General features: G+C 45.9%; 2 protein-coding genes across 2 annotated transcripts in view; both read right to left on the bottom strand.

The window, feature by feature from the left end:
* Nucleotides 1-4,237: 4,237 nt before the first annotated feature.
* The window catches only part of LOC100998162 (putative protein SSX8), a 148,850-nt gene continuing 136,349 nt past the window's right edge, over nucleotides 4,238-16,738 (bottom strand). Inside the window, exon 7 of the mRNA XM_031660924.1 lies at nucleotides 4,238-4,854. The gene's annotated coding sequence lies outside the window, so the exon portion shown is untranslated. The remainder of the gene's footprint in view (nucleotides 4,855-16,738) is intronic.
* Nucleotides 6,533-15,746, bottom strand: LOC116272088 (putative protein SSX6). The gene is made up of 6 exons (XM_031660923.1): nucleotides 15,158-15,746; nucleotides 13,163-13,251; nucleotides 12,610-12,724; nucleotides 11,862-11,957; nucleotides 9,960-10,009; nucleotides 6,533-7,959 (listed from the first exon to the last, which is right to left on the bottom strand). The coding sequence occupies exons 2-6, from the start codon at nucleotides 13,229-13,231 to the stop codon at nucleotides 7,681-7,683; spliced, it is 609 nt and encodes a 202-aa protein (XP_031516783.1). The 5' UTR covers nucleotides 13,232-13,251; nucleotides 15,158-15,746; the 3' UTR covers nucleotides 6,533-7,680.

Genomic DNA, 16,738 nt, shown 5'->3' with positions numbered 1-16,738 from the left:
GTCTCAAAAACAAAACAAAACAAAACAAAACAAAACAATCAAAAAGGTGGTAGCAGAAACCAGAAAGTCCAGGTATATAGGTAATTGGCCTGGTTGTACAGCAGCAGCCAAGTGTGAAAACTAAATACTCCCAGGCAAGTCCTAAGTTCACCAAGTAATTGGAGTACCCATCTCTGTCAGGTAATTGCCTTTATCTGAAGGAAAAATAAAACTCATATCTCTATGACAAGCAGGTGCTTACAGCTTGGAGCAAGGCACCTCGGCTATGGTCGGCCGGTGACAGGGAGACCGGGACATCATCTTCCTTGATTTCCTTGATGTTCTTATTTCAAAGAGACGGCTCCAAGGCCCTGAAGAAAGACACTTCTAGGGACCAGGCATGGTGGCTCACATCCGTAATCCCAACACTTTGGGAGGCTGAGGCTGGAGGATCACTTGAGGCCTGGAGTTCAAGTTCAAGACATTCCTGGGTTATAGGGTGGATAGAGGCTTACATATCAAAGCAAGAATTTACAAATACAAATTTTCTCAAGAAAATGCTCTAAGGTAAGTGAAATGGGGAAAGGTCTCTTCTTGCCCTTTCGGCAACAGGAAAATCTCAATTTTATGTTTAGTTACCCTTACAATTCCCCCCTATTGTTATTCTTTTATAGTAACACTGCAATTTTCTAATTATCTTCACTGCTGTTTTTATCTTTCTCTGCATAATTTATAGCCACCTAGATATTCAACAAGTCCATAGTAATATGCAAAGCAAATCAATTATCAGGATTATAATAGAATGATTTTTTCTTTTTTTTTCGTGACAGAGTTTCCCTCTCGTTGCCCAGGCTGGAGTGCAATGGCACGATGCCAGCTCACTGCAACCTCTGTCTCCTGAGTTCAAGCGATTCTCCTGCTTCAGCCTCCCGAGTAGCTGGGATTACAGGCATGTGCCACCAGGCCCAGCTAATTTTGTATTTTTTGTAGAGATGGGGTTTCACCATGTTAGCCAGGCTGAACTTGAACTCCTCACCCCAGGTGATCCACCCACCTCGGCCTCCCAAACTGGTAGAATTACAGACGCCAAGTCACCAGGCTCGGCCTAGAATGAGTTTTAAAATTCAGTATAATACTCACCTTGTCCGGGGGCGGGGCGACCTTTCAACACATCATACTGGTTAATTGTGTCAAAGTCAAAATAAATTATAGAGACAAATCCCTAAATCAAATGCTCTATTCGGGAATCACAAAATTGCAATTCAGGGCATACACACGGACTAGGGTGGTCTTCAGTATGTACAACGAACAAAGAGAAGTTGGAAGTTTTATTAGAAAGAAAAATGTTACATATTGTTTTGGAATGAGGCTCATTGGCCCTGGAGAAGCTGGTTCATTCGCACAATCAGCCTTCACATTCCCTCTTTTGATCAACATCTTTCTTTGAAAACCTCACTGATCAGCCGTCTTAAAGTGAGGCTTCATTGTCACTCCATGCCAGGATGGACCTGGGCTGGTTGTCTTTGTCCCATGTCAAGGGAAAGGTAAGAGATTCTGTATCAGGGACATGGGCCACATTTGAGACGCAAAGAGGTCAGAAGGGGAAAAAACTCAGACATGTTTGTCTGGAGTTCAGCATCAAGTTCCATCTTGTTAGTTCCATCTGTATTAGCAATCATCTTGAAGCACTAGGCCAACATTATCCTGTTGGGAGAACTGGCTTAACAAATATTAGGCAACAAGAAGGGAGCTCAAAGATCATAATACAAAAATAATTAGCAATTGTGTTGTTTTATTTCATTTTATTTTACTTTATTTTTATGTTTATTAATGTATTGCAATGGATTCTTGCTATGTTGTCCAGGATGAAGTGCAGCGGCATGATCCCAGCTCACTGCAACCAACATCTCCCAGATTCAAGCGGTTCTCCTGCCTCAGTTTCCAGGGTAGCTGGCAATACCAGTGCTCACCACCACACTCGACTAATTTTTGTATTTTCAGTAGAGACGTGGTTTCACCATGTTGGCCAGGCTGGTCTCAAACTCATGACTTTAAGTGACCTAGGCATCCCAATGTGCTCGGATTACAGGCATGAGCCATCGCGCCCAGCACTTTGGGAGGCCGAGGCCAGTGGATCACGAGATCAGGAGATCGAGACCATCCTGGCTAACACAGTGAAACCCCGTCTCTACTAAAAATACAAAAATTAGCTGGGCATGGTGGCAGGCGCCTGTAATCCCAGCTACTCGGGAGGCTGAGGCAGCAGAATCGCTTGAACCTGGTAGGCAGAGGTTGCAGTGAGCCGAGATCTCGCCACTGCATTCCAGCCTGGGTGACAGAATGAGACTCCATCTCAAAAACAGACAGACAAACAAACCAAAGTAATGTATCAGAACTTGATGGACCTTCAGCCCTTCACAGTAATAATGAAGGAGAGAAACACATTTGTGGAGAGGGGACCACATTCACTCTTTATCTGTCCATGATAGACAGATAGTCGGGAGCTTTATATACCCGAGGAACCTACGGAAAAATGTTCCCTGTCATGACTCACAATCTTGCAGCCACCCTTCCTTGCACCTGTCTTGTGGGCTGGGGGACCCAACTTATGGATCCCATCTTCCCAGGGAGAAAGAAAAATCAAATCCTTCAGTATCTCTTTCAGGGTATCCTCTCCTCTATTTGCATGGAGGATAAGGCTCTCGATATTTAGTAGCCGAATGTTACATTTGTGTAACACAGAACTATATCGGGATAAAATAGAATTTGTTTCCTCTGAGACACAGGTAAAGGTACGTCCACATTGACCTGGGTGGCAGCCACCTCTTCCTGCAGTGCCAGGCAGGGCATGCTCACAGATCTGGGGAACCTCTGCTGCTCCTGGAGCCCCACAACCTCCTTCCTGGCACCCTCTCCCTCTGGTGGTTGTGACAGCTCACACTTGGCCTTGGGCATCCCCTGCTTCTTTGCCTGACCCTCTTCTGCCCACACTGCATATCTCTGTCTCCCACTGTCCCCACTATGACCACGATTGCCTCTCCCTCCCTGCACTCTCCCTCTCTAAGGGCTTGTTCAATTCTCCCTCCTTCCATCACACACACCTGTCCTCCTTAATGTTTCCGACGTCGGTGAGCTCCAAACTCAGCCCCTCCTGCACCTGCCAGCTGTGGGACCTGTGACAAGACGCCTACCATCTGTCTGGGACTCCGTCTCTCATCTATCATATAGGCATAATGATGATAGTGTCCTCCTTCCAAGGCTGGGGAGAACCAGGAGGCCAAGGTGATGGGTTGTGGACAGTCAAAAAAGCTCTCATCCTGCCTCCACCTGGGGCTAGTGTTTCAAGTCCGTTGTGTGTGAATGCAGCCTTAATGTCTCCAATCACACACAACGATTTGTTCTAAAATAGACTCCCCTCTGCCCTTCCCTTCCCCACAACTGTTTCCCCTCTGCACCGTGCAGTGGTACCTGTGAGAAAGAACTGACGCATTCCCAAATCATCGTCCCCACCCCAGCCCCCAGACCCTTGGTTGGTGAGACCCTTGATGGGCAGTCTCATGCTTCTGTCCAGGGGACTTTCCCACCGTTGCTCCCCTGCATGGAGACTAAGTCGACTCTTCTATTCCCTTCCATCACAGGGTCTACAGTGCACGCATCTTCTTCATTCCTCCACATTTCCCAGAGGACGATTTCATCTGTGTCTCCTCCCACATACTCCCAAATGGACCGTCCCAGACCTTGAACTTGAAATTCGTTCAGAGAGCGAAGGCCAAGATGCCCAATCACCTGCTGCAGAATCCTGCTCCAGGACTGAAGTGTATGGTCTCTATCAAAATAAAAACTGGAGGCCAGGCGCGGCGGCTCAAGCCTGTAATCCTAGTACTTTAGGAGACGAAGGTGGGAGGATCGCTTGAGCCCAGGAGTTCAAGGCTGCATTGAGCTATGATCATGCCACTGCACTCCAGCCTGGACAGAGCAAGACCCCGTCTCTAGAAACCAACCAACCAACCAACCAACCAACCAACAACTGGAAACATCCTCCTCTAGAATGGTGGTCAGGAACATCTGTCTGTCTTGTTCCCTGATGTCTCTCCAGCACCTAGAACAGCGCTCAGCACGAGGATGCACTCATTGGTGTTTTGTTGAATAAATGACTCCTTTGACACAGCAATTCCACTTCTAAGAATCTCTCCTAAAGAAATATTCACACATGTGCACAGACCTGTGTGCACAATAATGAGAGGAGCAAACAATTGGGGAACGTTTGCAAAGGTTTATTAACTGTCAGTAACTGATACACGGGAACTGGATGAGGGGAGTACATGCTGAACAGGAAACGGAGTGAGGGGGGCTTGACCAGGACGCATGGCACTGGGGAAAAGCAGATGGGAGATGCTTATAGTGGTACTTGGTGTGACTGTGTGTGTGTGTGTGTGTGCGCGCGTGCGCACGCGCAGGTGTGTGTGGTGTGTGTGTAAATGCAGAGGAAACTGAAATTAAGCACTCAGAACTGCCCTCAGTAGTCACATCTGGGGAGAGAGGAGGGTAGTGCTGTTCTATGCAGAGAATATCTGACTATACTTGTTTTTTAAGTAGATGCATGGATATACAAACCGAAATACGCGTTAAGCATGTCTTGCTCATCAATGAAAAGGATAATATCTAACAGAATGGCACACTGTAAGACAATACAACAGAAACGCTAACATCGAACTCTTGGCACACTAAGAAAAATGACGCTCAACTTTGCACTGTTGTGAACACTCGCTTTCGCTTGCTATGCACCTGATGACGAGGGGTCCGCAGCCATGCCCATGTTCGTGAAAGGTCACCACGTTCTGCTTCTCATCATGGGCACGTGTCACATCCCTGAGGCTGAGGCAAGAAGAGAGAAGGAAAGTAAGTGGCAGTGAGTTCCCACCGTGTGACAACTCAGTCTCAAGTCCTCCTGATCTTTAGACCCTTCACACTCTGATTCTGCCCTACCTCGGGACCTGCACACACCTTCCACGGTTCCTCGAAGAGAACCATCCGCTCATGCCACAGTGACTTCCTCACCTGGTTTATTCATTCCTAGGCTAGAGGAAGGTGTGGCCCACATCTCAGGGCTGACCTGGGGTTTGGGAGCCCACAGCATCCTGGGTAGGGAGGATCCCTGGATATACAGGGCAGGGAGTAGAAAGCTCCCTGCATGGAAGCATGGGAAATCTCATCATTCAGCCTCAGTGCTGTACCCTAGAAAATTATGAGAAGGCAATGATTTGGGGAACAAGTGACAAGATGGGATACGGTACCCGTGGCTGGAATAGCACATCTGCAGGGATGTGGGGTGGGCGAAGAAGGTTCCTTACGGAGTTTTCGTCGTCTTCCTCAGGGTGGCTGATCTCTTCATAATCACCAGCTGCTTTCTCTCCACACCCAGTCTGTGGGTCCAGGCATGTTTCCCCTTTTGGGTCCTATGATAGAGAGTTGGAAGATGAGGAGTTTAGGTGGGTTGAAGTGTTAGGCTCTGTTTCTCCAAAAACGGGAAGTCTCCCTGCTCCCAAGTGCCCATGGGCCTTCTTTACCCAGTTTTTCACATTCTCTGGCTAGAGAGGCTGAGACCTTAGACCCACACCAATACAGGCCAAATGCCAATTAACGTTTTAGCTTCTGGCTCCTTCCGTTGTGAGGTTTAGATTCCCAACATCTTCACTTACGGGAACGCTGACCCATACCTCCTTTCACTCTGCACGTATTTGCTAAGGGCACACAGGCATACCTTGTTTAATGGCACCTCATTTTCATAGTGCTTCGCAGATACAGCATTTTCTTTTTTTTAGAAATTTTCACCAATTTTACACTTTTCCATTACTATTATATCTGTTAAGGTGATTTGTGATCAGTGAGCTTTGATGTTATCATTGCAATTGTCTTTGTTGTCTTTTAGTCTTTTAAACTAATTTTTGTTCTTTATTTTTTGGGTACACAGTAGGTGTATATACTTACGCGGTACGTGAGATGTTTTGATATGTGCATGCAATGCGTAATAATCACATGATGGAAAATAGGGTCTCCATCCCCTCAACCATTTATTCCTGTGTTACAAACAATCCAATTACACTCTTTTAGTTATTTTTAAACGTACGATTAAGTTATTATTGACTATAGTCATCCTGTTGTGTGTAAATGCTTTGGGGGTACTAGGAACTGCGCCCACAGAAGATGACGAACGTAACCGATCAATGTTGTATGTGGTCTGACTGCTCCACGGATGAGCTCTTCCCTGCCTCTCTTCCTTTTCTTGGGCCTCCCTATTTCCTGAGACATAGCAATACTGAAATTAGGACAGTGAACAACCCTACAATGGCCGCTAAGTGTTCAAATGAAAGGAAGAGTCGCATGTCTCTCACTTTAAATCAGAAGCTAGAAATGGCTAAGCTGAGTGAGGAAGGCATGCGGAAAGCCAAGACAGGCTGAAAGCTCCGCCTCTTGCACCAAACAGCCAAGCCGTGAATGCAAAGGAAAAGTTCTTGAAGGAAATAATAGTATACACTGCAAAGGAAAAGTTCTTGAAGAAAATAATAATACTAATACTCCAGTGAACACAAGAATAAGAAAGCAAAACTGCGTTACTACTGAAATAGAGAAAGTTTGAGTGGTCAGGATAGAAGATGAAACCAGCCACAACACTCCCTTAAGCCAGAGTCTAATTCAGAGCAAGACCCAAACTCTCTTCCAGTCCATGAAAGCTGAGAGAGGTGAAGAAGCTACAGAGGAAACGTGTGAAACTAGCAGAGGTTGGTTTGTGAGGTTTAAGGAAAGAAGCCGTCTCCATAACATAAAAGTGCAAGGTGTAGCAGCAAACCCTGATGGAGAGGCTGCAGCAAGTTATCCAGAAGATCTAGCTAAGATCACTGTTGAAGGTGGCTACACTAAACAACAGATTTTCAATATAGATAAAATAGCCTTCTATTGGAAGGTGACGCCATCTAAAACTTTCATAGCTAGAGAGGATTGACTCCAACTTTGAAAGAAGTTCTACTGTGGGTAAAATGCTATCCAATAGCATCACATACTACAGAGATGTGCTTCATGAAAGGGAGAGCTAATCGATGTGGCAAATTTCATTGTCGTCTTCTTTTAAGAAACTGCCACAGCCACTCCACCCTTCAGCAACCACCACCTTGATCAGCCAGCAGCCATCAACGCCGAGGCAAGACCCTCCACCAGCAAAAAGAGTGTGACTCACTGAAGGCTCAGAAGATTGTTAGCATCTTTAACAATGAATTATTTTAAAATTAAGGTATGTACATTTTTAGACATAACACTATTGCACACTTAGCAGACTACACTGTGGTGTAAACATAATGTTTTTATGCACTGCCAAACAAACAAAAAACAACGTGCGTGACTCACTTTAGTGTAGTGGTCTGGAACCGAACCTGCAACATCTCTGAAGTACACCTGTACTGGGTATCAGGCATTGAGCTGAATAAGCTATGATCCCAGGTTATCACAGACAGAATTGCTTGAGCACCTTTCATGTCATCAGGCTTTCTATATTTAATTTAATACCTCCAAACAATCTATTAACTATGATTCTTTATTTCCATCTTATGGACTAGGAATCTGGAGCTGAGAAAATTTGGAAGATTTGCCCCAAGTCACGTGGTTTTTTATACGGACGTCAACTCCAGTCTGTGTCTCTGGAAGTCATGTCTAACATCTCATCTGGAGCTGGGCAAGCTCATCAGCCCAACCTGGACCCAGGCTTGTCTGGGATCCACGCCACACACCCAGTCCACACACCTGAACATAGCCAGGGAAGCCAGAGGGGTTGTTCCCGAATTGTTTCCTCTTACCAGAGGTCTTGTTAATCTTCTCAGAGGTACTTGGTTTTCCCGGGGGGCACGGCTGTTTCCCATCGTTCTGTGGGCCAGATGCTTCTGGCACTCCCTTCGAATCGTTGCCTTCCTCTGCTGGCTTCTTGAGCATGATCTTTATAATGTGAAGGTCACAGATAAAACAGTATCAGTCACATTTCTATAGTGCTTTAGAGCTTACAAAGCGTCTTCACACGCATTACCTTAATCAATGTTCTCAACAACGCTGGGAGAGTTACACTTACCTAAATAAGGAGAAACCTGGGAGGTTAGAAGGGAAAGGAATGGCCTAAATGAATGGGGTGGAATTCAAGGGCTAGAATGCTTATCTTCACACTCTTTCAAGACTGACATTTGTGCAAACAGCAGAAATCTCCATGTAATTGAGAGTGTGGTGTACAGAAGTTTTGTAGAATAGCATTCTAAGAATTCACAAGGTCTACAAAAGGAAGAGCTTCTATAAAATACAGGGATCCCAATATAGCTTGTAGACTGCTGCTGGGAGGTAAATGTAAAGACATAGAGGGGACAAAACGCTGCTGGGAAAGATGATGTGGGGGCAGTAGATACTGGAAGAGAGGGAAAGAAATGGTTTGCTGAAATTAATCCAGACATCAAAGAAAGCAGTACCAGATATGGCATACCACCCTACCGAGGCACCAACATTGAATGTGGAATTCAGTGAGGTGGTACCCATACCAATTCTGCTTGCATTGGGATGTGTCACCGATCAACAATATTAAGCTACTCTTTTATTTTTGTGTTTTTGTTTTGTTTTGATTTTGTTTTTGTTCTGGTTTTTGAAACGGAGACTTGCTCCATTAAATACAACTAAGTGCAGTGGCGTGATTTCTGCTCACTGCAATCTCCCCCTCCCCCGGTTCAAGTGATTCCCCTGCCTCAGCCTCCCGAGTAGCTGGGACTATAGGCAGGCATTACCACGCCCCGCTAAGTTTTGTGTTTTTAGTAGAGATAAGGTTTCACCATGTCGGCCAGGATGGTCTCAATTTCTTGACCTTGTGATCTGCCTGCCTCGGCCTCCCAAAGTAAGGCTCACGACTGGCATTACAATGCCATGAACAATACTACTGTGATTTTACATGAACAATATTTACATGAACAATACATGTAAAATAGGCTAAGAGAAAGTCCTCTCTGAGCTTGTAAACACTGTTTGAATGTAATAATAATAACAATATCTTTCTGGATACTTCTTTGAATTCGGTCTCCACACTGGCAACCCAACTCCCAGATCCCTTTACCCTCTAAACCAGAGTTGAATCTGCACTTGTGGGGTCACTCATTCAAGGGGCCTCCGAGGGATCCCCTGGGCTGGGACTGGGGCTTCCCAGATGCCCCAGGTGCAGACAAGGCCCTCAAGGAGCTCACAGTAGGGAGGGGTCAACAGTCAAAGCGATTCCTAAGCCATGCAAACGGCCCGGTAACAGAGCAGAGGCCAGCTGGTCCTTCCTGTTGCGAGAGTGGGTGTCTCAACAGAAGCACCAGCAGGCCCTATGGGGTAAAGCCCTAGTGAGCAACATCTGAACTTCATAAACAAATGCAAACGTGAATGAGCTTTAAATGGCTTGGAGCTCTGGATTAGACTACCCCTGCCACTGTGCCCCAGGAACATTCTTTAACATCTCTGTACCCCGATAGCCTCATTTTATTATTATGCTGCTGATAACCATGATCTAAAACATGGACTGTGATTCTTTACTTCCATTGCATGGACCAGGAATCTGGAGCTCAGAGAACTTAGAAGATTTGCGCCAAGTCACATGGCTTTTATATGGATGACAACTGAAGTGTGTGACTCATTATTATTTGGAGATAATAACAGAAACAACGTCATAGAGGTCTTCTTATGGATTAAATTAATTCATCCATGTGAACTGCTTAAAGTAGTATCTGGCATCACTATGAAAACAAAAGAAGTATTAAGGATGACAACTCTTAGTATTATCAAGCCGTCGATGCTAACATCAGGTGTTGTGATAGACATGGGGAGAAGGAGGCAATGAGGGCATTTTTGATATTCCCCCACTCTTACCTGTATTCACATCCGTGGAGAGACAAAAGTTCTCTGGTCCTTTAGATTTGAGAGATACTCACCTTTGGGAAGATTCTCTGGAACCTGCCGAAAGTCGTCTGAGGACGTTCAACTGAAAGAGAATACATCAGAATTTTAATTTGTTGGGAAAGATTTCCAAACTCTAGAGAGACTTCTGTTGCATCAGGGAATTCTGCAGCAGAGGGTTATGAGTCCACTCATTGTTGAGGAGTTATTTGAGATTTGCTTCTGAATTACGTTTAGTAATGGTTGGTTCACTTATCTGTGGCATCAGTTCAGAATTTTCCATCTCATAGTTTATCAAATGGGGGTTAAACCCCATCACAGTCTCATCTTATTCCATTACATATCTTTCACTTTCTCCCAGATAATTAAAATGATTTGTTGGGAAACTGAACTGTATCCACTCAAGATGTGCAACAACTAAAAATCACTGTACACTTCAAATGGGTGAAGTGTACATACCATAAGTACGTCAATTAAGCTGTTAAATGTGTGATGAACTGTGCATGATTTAGTCCAGTGGCTCTGAAATATTTTCAGTATAAAGACACTCCTTTAAAGTCAAAAGCTTGGCAGATACTCAAGCACTGGATTTTCAGACCTCTTGTAGTGATTGTGGGAGATTGTAGAATCTGGCCTGTTTGTTGGGAAGTAATAGGTCTATTGGAGACAGTTTGGACATTCTGACCTTGTCTTATGATTGCATTGTCAGAGCAGAAGAGCAAGTAAACACATATGTCCCCTTTATATTCCTGAAATGCACAAAGCTCTCTACGCAAGAACCTGTCTTTTTTTTCACATACTGTTATCTCCGCTCACTGACAAGTGGGAAAGCTCTCTGGGTTGGATGAGGGATCACTCTTTCAAACTCACTTCCAAGCTCATCACGGAGAATTGGGGTTGTTTGGGAATGAGAAGACTATTTGGTTTTAATAAAATACAGAGAAACAGCGATCTTTATTATGTCATGTGTTCATCACCCTCTCTCTTAAGATATTTATCCAGTATCTATATGCTGTTAATGAAACAAACTCTGGAAGTTTTTGGCGGATCTACACTTTTAACATTTTCTTTTTGTTTTTCACTTTTAACATTTTCTTAACTGTCCTTTGATTCATTAACAGTGTTTAGCAAGAACAACAAGTCCTTTAAAAAAGAAATATTTCAAACACACAGAAAAGTATGGGGAATAATATTGAGTTCAGTCGCATCTCAACATTACCCATGACTATGTTAGGACTGATTTATTTATTCAGAATATTAGAAACACTGTAAACGGGCTGGGTGCAGTAGCTCACACCTGTGATCCCAGCACTTTGGGAGGCTGAGGCGGGTGGATCACCTGAGGTCAGGAGTTTGAGACCAGCCTGGCCAACATGGTGAAACCCCGTCTCTACTAAAAATACAAAAATTAGTTGGGCATGGTGGCGGGCGCCTGTAATCCCATCTACTCAGGAGGCTGAGGCAGGAGAATCGCTTGAACCCAGGAGGCAGAGGTTGTAGTGGGCTGAGACTGTGCCGCTGCACTCCAGCCTGGGCAACAAGAGCAAATCTCCAGTTCAAAACAAAAACAAAAACAAAACAAAACAAAACACACTATCAACAAGTCACGGCTGAAGCTGTCTGTGCAGCACTCACCAATCCCTGCCCCCCTCCTTCTCCATTTACAGCCAGTCCCCTCAATTTGATGGCTTTTTATTCACATTCATGTTTTCATGCATTTACCATTTACTTATTATCCATAAAAATACATATTACTGTTTTGCATGTTTTAGAATTTTATGAATGGCCTCTGCAGTTAACTTTCTGTATGCAATTTTGTTTTCACTCAGCCCTGCTGTGTATGAGGGAACAAATGTCTGAGGATCTTTCCCAGGTAGCTGAGCTGAAGAGCAACTGGGCTTGAGGAGACCCTTTCTAGCCCCTTCCCATCTACTCACCCTGATTCCCGCAGTTACGGTCATTATCAGAATCATTCCCCTGGAAGTCTGTGGCCTGTTTATTACGCATGAAAGGTGGGAGGGTGACATTGAAACCTAGAAAGAAGCAAAATGTTTATTCCTTAAGGGACAAACTTAGATCCGGCACGGTGGCTCATGTCTGTCATACCAGCGCTTTGGGAGGCTGAGGCGGGAGGATTGCTTGAGGCCAGGAGTTCAAGAAGAGCCTGGGTAACATAGAGAGACTCCCATATCTACAAAATATAAAATAAAATTAGTTGGGCATGGTGGCATGTGCCTGTAGCCTCAGCTACTCCATAAGCTGGGCAGGAGGATTGCTTGAGCCCAGGAGTTCGAGGCTGCATTGAGCTATGATTGCACTACTGCACTCTAGCCCAGGTGACTGATTCAGAGAGAGACAGAGACAGAGAGAGAGAGAGAGAGAAGCCGAAAGGAGGAAGGTAGGGTGGGAGATGTGCTGTGATGCCACAGAGACAGTTGGGCTCATCAGAACAGACGCCTATGGGAGAGAAACGTGCAGGATCTAGGTACGAGCTCCACTGTGGCCAGCCCCTGCCCTCAGCCCTGATAGGATACGGAAGAGCAGAACACCCAGAAGCTGCCTTGTGATTTTTCCCTGCACAAAAGGAAAATGTGGGGTACTTTCTGCAGCCTAAGAAGTAGCCTAGGCAGGAAAAGGGATGCTCATGTGTCCCCAGACTTGTCTGTTCCTAGAACTTTCTGTTACCTAGTTTAGTCATGGCCTCATACTTTCTCTTCATATGCACACAGCTGATTTTCTCCGAGTATTTCATCTTTTCCCACTCTTTCTTAGAGAAGTATTTGGCAATATCATCGAAGGCCTAGGAAAAAAGAAAGAAAGAAATTCTGGCAGTGACTCAGCTAGGCATGTCTACCATTCAACTGGAGCTGCTTCCTGTGTGCTGGATCTGGGAAGTGGGGATGATAATCCGTCCTTGGTTGATGCCATGGCTAACTGAGACAACATGGGGACCTTCCCCAGCTTCTCCCCTGCCGCACAGTAGGGCTTTAATACTGCTGGCTGACTCCCTTCCCACCTTGCAGAATGGAGTGAGAGTCACCAAATGTAGTGCACGGCCACAGACTTGTCTCCAGGGATGCTAGGTGATGACAGAGCGAGGGTGGGAGGCTCCCAAGGGTCCAGATCTCCCCGAGACCCTGCTCCTTGTCCCCAGTACCTCTGTCCTCCCCTCCTCAGAAACCTGGTCACCCTACTCTGTCCCCTGGACCACTGCTCTGTCCCCTCCAGGTCACCTCACCTTGCTTCTCTTCTCTGATGTTTTAGCATCATCCCTGGGTCTCTTTGCAAAGGCGTTGTCTCGATTCATGGCACCGGGAGCAGTCTGACCTGCAAGAGAAACAGCCTGAGTCTTTCCAGTCCCGTGGAGGGAGAAATCAGTGAAGGCCGGCCACACTCAGTCACCTGGAATCAGGTGCTGCATTTCTCCATCCAGGGCTTATCTGTCCCTGAGTAAGGACATGGGGAGAAGTCAGATGAAAACAGGGAGCTGGGGGGTCTCTGGGAGAAGTACTGATTGGGGATGACAGGTTTCCTATGGGCAAAACAGCCTTGAGTCTTTGGGAGGGGGTTAGCTAATGTTGTTAGTAGTTTCCCTGGAGCTAGGCTTACCCTGGAAGATGTACAGACCCTTGTTGGGGAGGCAGGGACGTAACTGTATAATTTTATTGAGTGGAGGCGTTCTGACACTCCCAATCAATACATGAAGGAAAGGAAGTGAGTCCCAGAGACAACATGGTCTCTTTGGTGATGGATTTGATCAGGCAGAGGGATGGGGGGTTCTGTTCTGTTGAAGACAAACGACCTTCGCTAATATGAACGGATTTAGAGGCTATTACCGGGTTATTTGTAAATTATAAGAAGGAAGAGCCCGCCATCCCTTAGAGAGAATGTGGGGCATTTCAGGTTGCAGCAATCGACCAGGCACGGTGGCTCATGCCTGTAATCCCAGCATTTTGGGAGGCCGAGGCGTGCAGATCGCTTGAGCCCACAAGGTCGAGACCAGCCTGGGAAACATAGCAAAACTCCCATCTCTACAAAAAAAAAAAAAGCACAAAAAATTAGCTGGGGTTGGTGGCGCAAGCCTGTAACATCTCAGCACTCTGGCTGGCCAAGGTGGGAGGATCGCTTGAGCCCACGAGGTCGATATCAGCCTAGCCAACCTAGTGAAATCCTCTACTAAAAAAATAATAATAATAAAAAGTATTAGTGGGGGTGCGGTGGTGCATGCCTGTAGTCCCGAGGCTGAGGCAAGAGGATCTCTGGAGCCCAGGAGGTCAAGGTCAGCCTGGCCAACACAGCAAAACCCCATTCCTACTAACAACAATAACAAGAAAATAGCATGGGCGAGGTGGCTCCTGCCTGTAGTTCTGAAGCCGAGGTGGCAGGATTGCTTGAGGCCAGGAGGTCAATACCGACCTGGCCAACATAATGAAACCCCGTCTCTAAAAAGAGTAAATAAATAAATAAATAAAAATAAAAATAAAAATACCTACCAAAAAAACCTAGCAGGGGTGTAACGGCACACACCTGTAGACCTGAGGCCAAGGTGGGAGGATCGCTTGAGCCCAGGATGTTGAGGCCAGCCTGGCCAACATAGTGAAACCCGGTTTCTACTAAAAAAAAAAAAAAAAAAAAAGAAAAAAAAGCGTGGGCAGGCTGGTGCCCTTCTGTAGTCCCGCAGCCGAGGCAGAAGGATTGCTTAAGCCCAGGCGGTCTAGGCCAGCCTGGCCAACACAGCAAAGCCGTCTGAACTAAAAAATGAAAAATAAAAAATATTAGTGGGAACGGGGTGGTGCGTGCCTGTAGTCCCGAGGCCAAGGCGGGAGGACTGCTTGAGCCCAGGCGGTTGAGGCCAGCCTGGCCAACATGGCGAAACTGTCTCTACTAAAAAAACTGAAAAATAAAAAATATTACTGAGGGCGGGGTGGTGCGTGCCTGTAGTCCCGAGGCCGAGGTGGGAGGATTACTTGAGCCCAGGCAGCCGACATAACGAATCCCCGTCTCTACTAAAATACAAAAATGAAAAAATGTTTCCAGAGGTGGGACGGCACAGGCCTGTAGGCGCGAGGCCGAGGCGGGAGGCTCCTCCATGATGATCGCCCTGAAAGGCATTAGTTGTCTTTCAGTCCTCAAGATTTTCGGAAGCCCAAGCACTTGAGGCCCCTACGGAGGCTTCCTCCTTTTCTATCTGCCCCCGTTGGCCCATCTAGGGTGTCCCTTCAAGAGAACCTACCTCAGAGACAAAGTAGTGGTGGCGAGGTCAGCAGCAGTTGGCGACAAAGTGTGGCTGGAGGAGGAGAAAATATTCTGTGATGTCACTGCCCCAGGATGTGGACCAATCAGGGCAGTCAGTGAACTCCATCTGGCCAATTAGAAGTCAGAACAGTAGGCGGGACAAGCCAAGCTGACGTGGGGTCTCTCAGTCCAGGCTCCAGGGACAGAACCTCCTCAAAGCGAGGGCAGAGACTCTGATTTTCCCGCCTAAAGCATCCCCTGGGATTGGCTACTCCAAGTTCAGAGTACGCATGCTCTGATTTTCTCTTTAAATTCTTTCAAAATCAGAGTACGCATGGGCTGGTTTTGTCTTGCCGTTTTTCCTATCCCCCCCACACCCCCCACGGTGCATTTGTTATCCAGTTTTAATAAGCAGTGTATACGAAGCAGGTCGCCATCTCAAATCCTTCCTGTCAGTTTTTAACTTTTTCATGTATGGGATTTTTCCTAGGAACTCTGTAGTAACGTAAGAAATTTGGGCCGGGCACGGTGGCTCACCCTTGTAATCCCAGCACTTTGGGAGGCCACAGCTGGTGGATCGCTTGAACCCGGGAGGCAGAGGTTGCAGTGAGCCACGATCACGTGGTGCACCCCAGCCTGGGCAACAGAGCGATACCCTGTCTTTTATCTCTACAATAAAAAATAATAATAAAATTAACGAGGTAGTGTGCCTGTAGTCTTAGTTACTCAGGAGGCTGAGGTAGGAGGATTGCTTGAGCCCAGGAGTACGAGGTTGCAGTGAGCCATGATCCGGCCACTGTTGCCTACCTGGGCCACAGAGCAAGATCTTGTCTAAAAAAAAAGAAGACAGAGAGAGAGAAAGAAAAAAGAAAAATTTCAATAAGCCAGTCCCAGTGGCTCACGCCTGTAATCCCAACACTTTGAGGGGCTGAGGCAGGAGATAGTAGGATCACTTGAGGCCAGGAGTTCCAGAACAATCTGGGCTACGTAGTGAGACCCCCACCTCTATTAAGAAAAAAAGTTTTTAAAAATAAATTTAAACTAAAAAAACACTTCTATATATTTTTTTCTAGAAGACCAAAGAACGAGAAATATGTTTTACCTATTGATATTAATAATATTTGCAATAATAGTAGTAAAAAGAGTATGTAATTTGGGCCCACTGTGTTCTTCAGGGAGCTCATAAGTCAAGTTCTCTTAAGAAGTTTCCCCTACCCCCATCCCTAGTACCTCCAACATGTCCCCGTTCCTCTCTGGGCTTTCCATCTACAGCCCTGATCTCTCTAAGATCCTCCCAAAATGACAGCGAGCTCTATTAAGGCAGGGGCAGGGCAATGGCCCTTGAGCCCAGCACAAAGCCCTTTATGTGCATCTTCCCATTAATTTTCACAACCTTCTCTTGAGTTAAATACTATTATCATCCCCAGTGTGCAGATGTTGAGACTGAGGCTCAGAGAATAAAGCAGTCTGCTCAAGGTCACATAGTCAGTGGGTGACAGAGCTGGGATTCACCCCCAAGGTGAATTGAGTCCAAAGTCTGTGCTTTGGATGTATGTATTTTTAATGTATACATTAAAAT

Source organism: Papio anubis, chromosome X (genome assembly GCF_008728515.1).
Source record: "Papio anubis isolate 15944 chromosome X, Panubis1.0, whole genome shotgun sequence".
Lineage (NCBI taxonomy): Eukaryota > Metazoa > Chordata > Mammalia > Primates > Cercopithecidae > Papio > Papio anubis.
This window is presented reverse-complemented; position numbering and strand designations above follow the sequence as displayed.